This window comes from Pararge aegeria, chromosome 6 (genome assembly GCF_905163445.1).
Source record: "Pararge aegeria chromosome 6, ilParAegt1.1, whole genome shotgun sequence".
Classification (NCBI taxonomy): Eukaryota; Metazoa; Arthropoda; class Insecta; order Lepidoptera; family Nymphalidae; genus Pararge; species Pararge aegeria.
Window position 1 is genome coordinate 11,950,953 of NC_053185.1, and position 11,573 is coordinate 11,962,525.

Below are 11,573 nucleotides of genomic sequence, written 5' to 3' on the forward strand. Positions count from 1 at the left end.
TGTCAAATATGGTCACGTCAATCATATAGATTGTCATCAGCCTGAATCTCGATTTTCGATACCTACTTGACTTGTTTTTTTTAGGTGATTGTGCCTAAAATATTGTATTTATTTTCAAGTGATTTGATAATTATCGAAGACCATACCTAGCACAAAAATTTCAAACAATAAAGTCACGCTTATATTAACTTACATGAATATTTTTTAAAGTGTTTAAAACATGGAAGCGTATGAAAGTGTGTTGCTCGTTAAAAATGAAGTGTTCGTTTTTAAAATACCCCCAAAACAGTCAAATAGGGGCTATAGGTAACTAAAATCCATTTTTACTATGTCAAGATATACTGTAAAGTTTTTGTAACTAAATATATGTTAAATAGGGCAGCTGATTGGAATTTACAAGAGCCACAATGGACTGGGCGTATGCGTCTCGTTTCGAAAGGTGACGAACTGGTAATGAAATTGGAGGACAAAACAAGCGGTGAACTTTTTGCTAAATGCCCCATCGACAAGTACCCTGGATTAGCACTCGAATCAGTAACTGACAGTTCCAGATATTTTGTTGTTAGGATACAGGATGATAATGGTAAGTAATGATTTTTGTGCAAATAGTAAAACTCAATAAATTTCATTGTTTGGCACTAATAATGGTCAGCAACGGTTACTTTTTCTAACCATTCCTAGTTCCAGTTCCTAGTTTAATAATATTGAGTGTTTTACTTTAGTCAAGTTCTACCTATGAAAATATTTTTAAAATGTTTTTGTCTCCTATTTCAATTTGTTAAAAAAAAATTAAAAATACATATCCAGACCAAAAAATAAATTATAAATCAGTTTACATTTTAAAGAAGAATATAAAAAAAACATCAAAATGAGCTATATTAGTCTAGTACAGATATACAATATTTATTAAATTCATTATACATATTATAATATAAATTTTAAAATAATTAACAATGTCTCAATGCTTATTCATAAGGGCTAATATTTTAGGGCGCAGTGCTTACATCGGTTTAGGATTTGGTGACAGATCTGACTCCTTTGATCTGAATGTAGCTCTTCAAGATCACTTTAAGTGGTTGCGAAAAGAACAAGAGGGTGAACAAGGACAGCAACAGCAACTAGACCTTAGTTTCAAAGAAGGCGAGACTATTAAGATCAACATGAAGATTACTGTAAGTGAAATAATTACACAGTTATTGATAACATAAAAATCAATTAACAATGGCTTCAATAGACTCTAATCGACTGTAGGAAAGTAGCTTTTAACCACCCTCAGGGTTGTAACAACATCACAAAGGGATCTGGGTAAGCGTGAAAGCCTTGAGTTCAGCATGAGGGCTCAACAAAATTGGGGGAATGCCTATTAACATATGGATTTTAAATATTTACCAGTTACCTTTCATCTAGTCCCCTTAGAATTCCAATTAGATTTAGAAACTTTCACATTATAGCTAATTCATCTCCAGAATGCAAGCAACAGACAGTCAACAAAAAAATACATTTATTTGAAAGTATAGTGATTGGCAATAGCATATTTTGTGTTCAATGACCTTGTACATACAAAGTAATAAGTCTATAAAGTAGTAATAAAGCATTTTCTGTCATTTAGAAAAAGGATGGTAGTGAAGGAAGCAGACCGCGTCGAGCAGGTGGAGCTACGGCAGGAGGTCTGCTGCCACCACCTCCTGGGGGCTCAAAGCTTCCACCTCCACCATCACCCCAACATGTGCCAACCCCATTTGGGGCTCCCCCTGCCACCACTGAGTGGGGAGATTTTAACTCTGCTAGGTAAGATTTGTTTTAGGTACAATCATTTTTTTATTTAAACATTGAACTCCCCTTCTCCTAGTAATCTTATTCTTCTATTACATACAAGCTGGTCTGGCTGTACATCCGGCATTTAATTTTACCCTGTTTTAATCATAAAGCTATTAATACTTAAATTTTGTAGGAAAAAGTTTTACATATGTGGTTATGAAATTATCTTTCTTTAAATGAGGCTTTATATTTAAAGGTCAATCAATATCATAGTAAAGTTCATAGATTTAAAAATATTTTGATTAATATGTAGAATAATTTATTACACTAATAAGGAGGCTATTATTTATATGCGAGTATAATATAAGTGATAGCAGAGTAGTTAGCAAGTAGCATGTAGGTATGAACTTGTAACTTTTAGATCTAAGTATGTTTTCAACGGCTTGGTATAACGGCAAAGGAAAACATCTTGAGGAAACCTGTATGTCCGATAGTTTTCCATAATGTTCTTAAAGGGGTGTGAAGTTTACCAATCCGCACTTGGCCAGCAGGGTCCCAACATATTTTTTATGCTGAGAGAAAACCTGGGCCCTTTTTTGATTTATTTATAAATTACTTTTTAAATAACGATCAAAGATTTGAATTCTATGTTGTGTCATCATTATTTTTTCAACCTCTTATTCCGTACTGCCGCCTCTACTAAAGTGGGCATTAGTTGCTAGTTTACTGACTTTAACTATAGTAACCATTTAGTAAATAAAATATTTTTTATCAATAAATGTTGCTTGGCAAAATAAATTAATTTTATATTGTTTGTATTTCAGCGCTCCAAGCCAGCAAGCAAAACCAACCACACCAGCAAACCAACAAAACTGGGTACAGTTTTAATGTAAAATATGTCAAAATATACTTTATTGCGGTGAGCAGGTTGTGCATTGCACAATACTTATACTACTTACTTAAATATTATGACATATCCATCACATACCTTCATTTTATATTTAACAAACTTCAGTTAAATTAAAATATATACCAACTTTAAATTGTTATTTTTATGCCTCTCTACTGCCGTATATTTTTATTGGCATCGGCGTTCTGTACCAGCTAAATTATGTGTTAGCTTTATTTATATTTACATATTTTATAATTAAGTTATGTATGTTCAGTTCAGTAACTAAATCTTGTAACCTGAAAGTATGTGCCGTACCGTGAATACTTATCAGTGGCTTGAACCACATTAAATATCTACTAAATGAAAACACATAAAAAAAATAACAAAATAAATATTAAAACACGTTTAGATGAAAAAAGTAGCGATAGTAAACATTTAAAGAGGTCACTCCATGGTCCTGTTGCAATAATTTTGTGGATTTAGTTCACTCTGACGTAGAACTTTCGATAATATTTAAATATGGAAGCTAATTTTGTGGTATATTTTCCATTGAGACATTTAATTGAGACAAACCATTTCTTGGCTTACAACTGAAGCAAAATATTATATCGCAAATGTCAAATATTTATGATGTTTTTATTTACCTAAATACCGCATAAAACTAAAGGTAAAGAAGTAATATAACTCAAATACTGGTAAGGATCTTAATATATAAGGAGAGGTTTCCTTTTAATGTAGGCATTTTGACCATACAATAACTCTGTATTTAATATTTGATCTTATCAATTATTATTTATGTGCCAGAGTTCGAAATAATTTAAAAATATAACGATAACAAGATAAAGAGACTTGTGACGTTATTGTACAGAAAACGTGAGTTTTATGCCTCTTTTGCTTGGTTATTACACAATCAGAAATAATGCCAATTTTTCCCTTTTTATTTAATAACAATTCATTTATGTTTTTTAAGCAAATGTTTTAGAAAATAAACTACATAAATAAGTTGTTTCATCGATTAAAATAAGGTTGACCAATTGTTTGCCCTACCAATTACTATGTACAAATGAAAATACCGTATTTTATGTCAAATTATTTGTGTTAGCTCAATAGAATTAAATTATTTCTTCACCACTTACTATTTGGGAAATATCTGGGCTTATAAAGATTATTATGTCAGTTAAACTTTCTTTTTCGCTACGGGAAATAGATGGCTATTATAAGTTATAAGGTCTTGTTTAACGTACCTCGTATATGCGCGTCTCTAGGAACGCAAAAAAAAAAAAATTGTGTATAATAATAAGTCTTTGAATTTTAATTAATTAAAACATATGTTTTATAAAATGATGATTATCGTTTTGTTAGCACTTAGCTATTTATTAAATAACATTCCTTTTTATTTAAAAGTGTTTTTTAGAGAATAAATTCACGATAGTTATTATTATGATATAAAGATTATTATTTTGGCCCAATATTATTCGCTTACAATGTACTTTCTAGTATTCGCATTAAAATTAATACGTTTTGGCACAATATACCACAATAGTTCAAGTTAAATAAGTATTGCCCTGGCATAAACTGGCATTAGGCAAACCTGACAAAATGTGTTCGTGTATGTTAAATAATCAAACATCAAAATATAACATTACTTGCTTATTATAATATTAAAATTTTGAAATAGGTCACTCTGGAAGTTACAAAATGGCTTTACAATACTGGTAGAAACACTTAGTTTAACAGACAAACTGAAGCTACTTTTTGGCATTCCTTTCCTTACTTTCCTTATATTCGACACCAACAGCAATTTGAATGGAAAAACGCTCGTATTGGGCGTTCTTCAGAATCAAAATCTTTAATGTAGATGCTTTGATTAGGTTGCATGATGTGTACCGACAAATCGGGTGTTTATGTTATTTAGAGACAGTATACTACGGTTTGCTTTGCCTCTAAAACCGTAGTGTGGCGTGTTTTTGGGTGTTATTACCGATAGTGTTACGCCTTTGTAAAAAAACAGCTCGCATTCATATTTTTCTGATATCTGATATTACAAAAATTATAACTTACCACGCATTTATATTATTACTCGGTGGATTAATCGTGCTAGCTTTGCGTGACCTAGAAACAAAAGTATATTATTATCTTGTAGTTTGATTATTTTTAGGTTGAAACTGAAGGTTAAAGCACTAGTTAAGGAGTAGCTACACAAATAATCGACTCGGCATTAATCAGTCATTGATAACGCAAAGTAGGTAATTACTATTTGCTATGCGATTGCAATATTTACTCATTTACTAAATGCTTATGTAGTTCGTAGTCCATTGGTTTGATACCTGGTGGATCTTTAAAGTTGTACTTTGATTTGACTCCCATTGTACACTGTTCTGTGAAATAAAACTGCATTTAAGTGACCCAGGAGGCTTTATTTTATTTGATATACTTTGCAACCACACTAACTGCTACATTACCTATAAATAAGGTTTGCATTGCTGAAACAAAACGTGAATATTATGAAAATAATAATACTTTAAGCGATGGTGGCAAGCTCCATTTTTTGCATCACAACAAATATATAATGCCAAGTCGAGTTGATGTGTAACTGCTAACCATACGAGCTCATATTACAATGTATCTAAGATGTTAAATGGATATAACTATCTGTATATTATGTTGTAATACTTAAATAGTTTAATTTTTTCATGTAATCTTAGATGTAGGGAAATAAATACGGCTCTACACATTACTGTTATTAAAATGTTGTTAAAAATCTGCATGTCATAGACAAGCTCTATGTAAATAGATAATTAAAAAGTGAAGTGATAGCTGTGTGATGTACAAATGTTATTTATTTTTCATTAAGGACGTAAGAATATTTTATTGGCATTTTACATCGATTGCAAAATTAATAAATACTTCATAATACAACATGTTCCTCGCTTCGGCAAAGTAGGTATTATTAAAACCTCTACTTACGGTGGTGACAATTTTGTTGTTCAGAACTCTCTAAACTAAATTGGCAGGTCTCTAAATGCTCCCTTAGAATTTAGTTTTGTTACCAGATTTGTGTTCCAAAACCCAAATTGGCACTTTTAATGTAATAATTTGGCAATTGATACTCGAGTTTATTATTACCTAAATATCTACTTCCAGTGGATCTTAATCATTATTCCAATTCTGTATCCTTCCGTTTATCTAACATATTTTTGTAAGTCCTGACAAAAATGTTTTTTCTAAATGTTATCTTCTTAGATAACATTTAGAAAAAACATATAACAATATCACTACTCACGTCAAGGTCGATACGGGGAGCGGGGTATGCAGCAACGGTCGAGCAGGCGTACGACCGATTTCCGACCTCCTCAGCCACCGATTCCTCGGATCTCGCGCGGAGACTGAATCGTTGTGTTCTACAAGCATTTATATTGAATTAAACACCTTAGTTAAGTGTTAACTTACATTTTTCTTAACTAAATGTTCTCACGTCCTTAAATAATAAATACTTATTTAGATCTGTTCGACGTTCGGATTAAAATATGTACAAATGTAATAAAGCAAAGTAGCAGCTAAGATGTTTTTAATTTACCTAGCCCCAGACGTCAAAGATTCTTATTCTGCAAAGTATGTATACCTCGTGGGAATCGTTTGTTTTTCAAAGATAAAAAGAAGCCTTTGGTACTTAAACTAACATGCCTATGATTGGTTTCTTATTTAGGGTGTAGGAAGGATATGAGAACACTCAGTCGCGTTTATAATATTAGCAAGGATTTTGTTGAATGACAAATTTGCGATTGTCTATGTATTTTAGGGAACAGCAGTTCACCATCTTGTATAGAAAATACCGATAGTAACTATAAAATGTGCTCATCGAATAACATAGATAACATAGATGAAGTCATAGGAAATGCATCTGTTTTATGAATTAAGTTTACAGAATAAAAATAATACTTGAATATATAATTTGATGGTAACTTTTTAGTTTCTAACATAATATCATATCACTGATCTCGATGAGTATACAAAATAGAAAGATCTTCAGTACGAGTTATAAGAACTTAAGGGTACGTTTTTTATAATTCTTACTGGTGATTTTTTTCAATTTTATATCATCCGCTCGCTTAGTGTATACCCTGTGCATACCCCGTATGCACGCTACCGCCCGTACCTTTAAACGGCACCTATTTATTGGTTACTAGCCACGGCCGAAGCCTCCCACTAGACCAGACCAGAGAAAATTCAGATATTATAAATTCTAAAATTGCCCCTTCCGGAGATCGAACTAGGGAGCTACCTCTTTACAAAAGTTAGGTTAACAGGTAAATTTGGTATGCAGATAGCTATAGATCGTGCATGTACCTGCCTACCTATCTATATCTAGATACCTTATCACAACTTCGTTTTCCATGTAATTAGAATCGTTATTCTTCCATCTAGCCTTTTTGCAATCGATATTCAATCCATGTTCGTTTTACTATCCACTGGCGGAAATTCAAGCCTGAGAATGTTATAGTGCAATTTCTCGAACGTTTGCAACGGGCGTAAAGTGGTCTTTCGGTTTTACTTCCAAATGCCAGTCTACAATGCTATGGAATATATATATGTTGTTAGGTATGTTTAGATGTATGGATATGTATATTTATTTACCGATAAAATTGTCACTAACAGTCTATTATTCATTACTTAGTAGTGTAGTTGTTAGCACTTCTTGACTTAGGTGCTATGCTGACTCGACTTTTTATTATCAGGTCATCATCATCGTCATCATCAACCAATTACCGGCCCACTACAGGGCACCGGTCTCTTAACATTATAAGAAGGGCTTAGTCCACCACGCTGGCCCAGTGCGGACCTTGAGAACATTAAGAAGAATACTCTCAAGCATGCAGGTATCCTCTTGAGTCTTTCTTAACCGTTAAGCGAGTAGTGTTTTAAATTAAAGACGCACATAAATCGGTAAAATTAGAGACGCGTGCCGAGGATTGAACTCGGTCTCTCCGAAAGGGATGCCGAACTATCGGCTATCACATGAGGTGCTAGGGGCGATACCCGGCTCAGGCAAAACATTCTTAGGAACTGTCCCCCTTAGGGGACAGCACGGTGACTTAATTGAATAATACACTTCTTGGGTTTTCTGTTAAGAAATTCTCAGTACCTACCAGCGCGCAATTTTGAAATGACCACGTGTCCACGTGGATGTGGTTTAACATTTCTGAGACCTCACCATAATGCTTTCAATGGCGTGCGAAGTTCATCAATCCGCACTTGGACAGATTTGTGGACTACGGCCTAAACTCTTCTGATTCTGAGAGGAGACCCATCCATGCCTTATAGTGGCAGGCTGGCAACAAATTGATAAATATGCAGGCAAAATAGACTAGGTACTTTTTTTGTAGCTTGTGCCAATTTTACTGACCTGAGGTTTACTTCCATCACATTCAAATAGATATTATTTTGATAATGTAGTTTTTTTTTCAGAATTATGATCCTTATATTAAGAAGGAAAAGGAACGTCATACAAACTGATGGTAGTAGGTAGGTCCCCTGACCTGTGATTACTGACCGAGAAAATGCGGCCTGTGTAAAGCGAAGTCTTTTCACTCCAATAATTATTAAAGACTGCTTTCTGGGCTTGTTCGCTGAATTAATAAAAAAAGATGTAACGCCTATTAACAACAAGTAAAATTGATTGATTTTTTAAAGTCCTTCGGTATTTTTTTAGACATGCTTTTAAAATCGTGATAGCCCAGTGGTAATGACTCCACCACCTAATTCCTAGTAATAATATCATAGAATTTGTCGAGATGAAACGTAAATAAGATAACCTGCCTATCTCGTAATAATTCAAATTTGCTTAAAGTTGCTTTTCTCTCCATCTGAAGTAATTATAGGATTGTAAGGAAATGTTTTGAATAAATAAAACAGAGTAGGTACGTAAGCCGACAAATAGGCACCTAAGTACCTTTATTGCTTAACTTTATTCATTAAAAGATCCTTAAGAAGGGAAATAGCTTTGTATGTTGTCTAATGAATAATAAAAGGGTCACTCTCGTTTTATGTAGGCAATTTGCAAGCCCCCAACTTGCGTTGGAGTAGCATGGTGGGTAAATGTTCTAAATCATCTATTATTATATACCAATAATATAATAATACATTAATTTAACGGATATATTATAGAACTTGTATATATCCGTTAGATGAATTTATTATTGTTTGCTGCAAAGTTTGTATTCAGTATATTTTTTTAAAATTTTGCTACTTACTTAATTGTTCACGCTAGCGCATCTAAACTTGCCCTATCCATGACATTAAATGCATCTATGAACTAATGAATCTAATCGTTTGTGAAATGTAAAGCTGCCCTGAAGTTAATATTTATTCAAATACGGTCTTTGGAATCGAGTTACGAAGCTACTCGTAAATGTTTGTTTTATGTTTCTTTGTACAAAACAATAGCTGGATTACTTGTTGTTCTCTACAGTACCTCCAAAAAAAATATTCAAAATAATTTAAGTTTACTACAGCAGTGTTAAAAAGTTGGAACACAATTTTCTGCATTTAGAGCTTTGGAAGTAGCTGATCGAATGAAGAAAGTATTTTATTCGGTTGCATGAAACAACCTAAAGTGGTTGAGTAGATGTCGCTGATGCACCGCGCCGCTTATACATAGGCGCACCAATCATATTTTTTTGTTTATGATGAAGAATGGATAGTAATCATTGGACAGATTAATTGGGCCATTGTTGTAAGAACAAATAAGTCACCGAGTATGTATATACCTACGCAGAATCCAGGCTACAGTTAGTTTTGCAGACGTGTAGCCAACACGATGTATAAGAAAGTCATAAAGTAGGTTGTGATGATACCAGTTTTTCGGGAGAACCTTGGCTGAGATTCAGTCCGTCATATTTCAGGCCGTCGACAGTTACGATAAGATTGATAGGACAGCTGTGTTCCTAATTTTGTCCGCCCATGCCATTCACTGTTCCCATATAATCTGTTTACTAAAATATAATATCAACATATATGAATAAAAAAAATTTATCTTTCCATCTATTTTTGACGACCTTTCTGGCGGTTTTAAGTAAGAGGTTTCGGTACCCAGCAGGGGCAATTTTGGAATTTATAATGTCTGGATTTTCTTTAGTTTGATCTGGTGGGACGCTTCGGCCGTGGCCAGTTAAAACCCTACCGACAAAGATCTGCCGCTAAGCGATTAAGCGTTCCGGTACGTTGTCGCGTAAAACCGATTAGGGGTATGGGTTTAATTTAAATGCCATAGTCACAAAGGGGTTAGCCCGCTACCATCGTAGACTGCATCAAAACATACCGCCAGGTGAGATTGCAGTTAAGGGCTTAGGTATAATGTTATGTTTTTAAATTTAAAAAAATGTAGCTCTTCCTTCCAGGATTAATTGGCAGATAACCAAAACACACGTTTGTAAACTTTTGCCCTTCGACCTATCCGCTTATCCGGGCAATCGCTATCCCTATCCTTACTAAAAATATAAATGTAAATGTAAGTTTGTTTGTTAGGCTTCCACACAAAAACTACTTGACTGATCATCATGAAACTTTGTACACATATTCTTGGTGGTATTAGAAGTAACATACGACATCTCGAAATTAAGCTCAGTTCTTTTGGGAGAGGGAATGAAAGTGTTTGACGATTTTACACCATAGCTCCATCAAATAATAACCGATTTAAATAATTATTTATGTACCTACTACAGAGGTTATAATATCTATTTAGTTTTGTCCAAATTTCGTGTAGATTTGATGAATCGTGTTGATTTGCTGTGTCGAGTTAAAGGTCGTAGTCAACCACGCTGGCCCAGTGCGGATTGGTGGACGCCACCTACCTTTGAGAACATTATAGAGAACTCTCAGGCATGCAGGTTACCTCACCATTAACTTTAAAGCAAGTAATATATAAAATGCACATAATATAGAAAAGTTAGTGGTGTGTGCTGGGATTTGAAGTCGGCCCCCCGAAAGTAAAGTCAAGCCCCTACCTACAGGTCTATCAAGAAGGCTATTAAGAAGAGTGCCTCTGAATTATTTTGTTTTGCGTAGAATAGAGTTGGGGAGTCGTAGTACAATACATAGGATTTAAGAGCTGCTCCCACTGACATTTCTGAGTGGAGATTTCCTCAAGTTGCACTAAAATGTTTATATATATATACTAGCCGTTTCCAGCCCGCTTCGCTGGGCGAATTGAAAAAGGAAATAAATTACATTTTATGTTTCATTTTTATTTTTTTTTTTCATATTTTTATTATTCTCCTTTTTTTTATTTTTGTATGAACATAAATAGGCCCCGCGGATAGAACTGTAAGCATCGATATTGTTTAGACTTACTCAAATTCCAAATTCCATCGATTTAGCCTGTATCTTTCATCCAGGTGATTTTTCTCACTAATATTCATTGTAACTTTCAATGTGCAATCATTTCCGTGCCTTTCTTCCAAAAATTAATAATAATTGACATGAAGAAAAAAAATTGAAATGAGCATTGAAAGTTTAAGTTAAAGTCATTGCAAGTCTCATATGTGAAGTTGAAATCTGTCTAGGTTCAAGTGCGACGAATTTTCTGTTAACTAAAATTTTCTCCGTGACATCAATTTTTTATAGAAAATTAATTGTGCATGTTTTTTATGAATTCTATTGGAATAAGTAACTAAATTTCTTTTCCACATCTCATGTGCTTGGAAAATGCATTCATTTTAATCTATTACATTTCCGCGATCCCGCAATAAAAGAATTCGTCGGTTATGTAGTCTGCAAAAGTAAAATGAATGTAAAATTCTTAGTCCGTTGATTGGATAGCTACATGTAAAGTTAAGTTTTTGAAACCTCTCAATGACTTTTTCTCCGCTGCCAAAAAGACGATTGTTGTAAGGAAATACACGAATATCCCTACATACACGAAGAT

The 11,573-nt window shown here is 33.7% G+C and overlaps 1 protein-coding gene across 1 annotated transcript; it reads left to right on the forward strand.

Annotated features, from left to right (window-relative positions):
• The first annotated feature begins 12 nt into the window (after positions 1-12).
• On the forward strand, positions 13-6,211 carry LOC120624757 (NECAP-like protein CG9132). The gene is made up of 5 exons (XM_039891468.1): positions 13-306; positions 378-583; positions 991-1,172; positions 1,610-1,788; positions 2,583-6,211. Exons 1-5 carry the CDS (start codon positions 221-223, stop codon positions 2,644-2,646), a joined length of 717 nt encoding a protein of 238 aa, XP_039747402.1. The 5' UTR covers positions 13-220; the 3' UTR covers positions 2,647-6,211.
• The last annotated feature ends 5,362 nt before the right edge of the window (positions 6,212-11,573 follow it).

Excerpts from the sequence above, each read along its gene's own strand:
- LOC120624757 (XM_039891468.1), top strand. The coding sequence starts at position 221 with ATGGAAGCGTATGAAAGTGTGTTGCTCGTTAAAAATGAAGTGTTCGTT. Across the intron at positions 584-990 it reads TAGGATACAGGATGATAATG|GGCGCAGTGCTTACATCGGT; the intron begins GTAAGTAATGAT and ends CTAATATTTTAG. Across the intron at positions 1,173-1,609 it reads AGATCAACATGAAGATTACT|AAAAAGGATGGTAGTGAAGG; the intron begins GTAAGTGAAATA and ends TCTGTCATTTAG.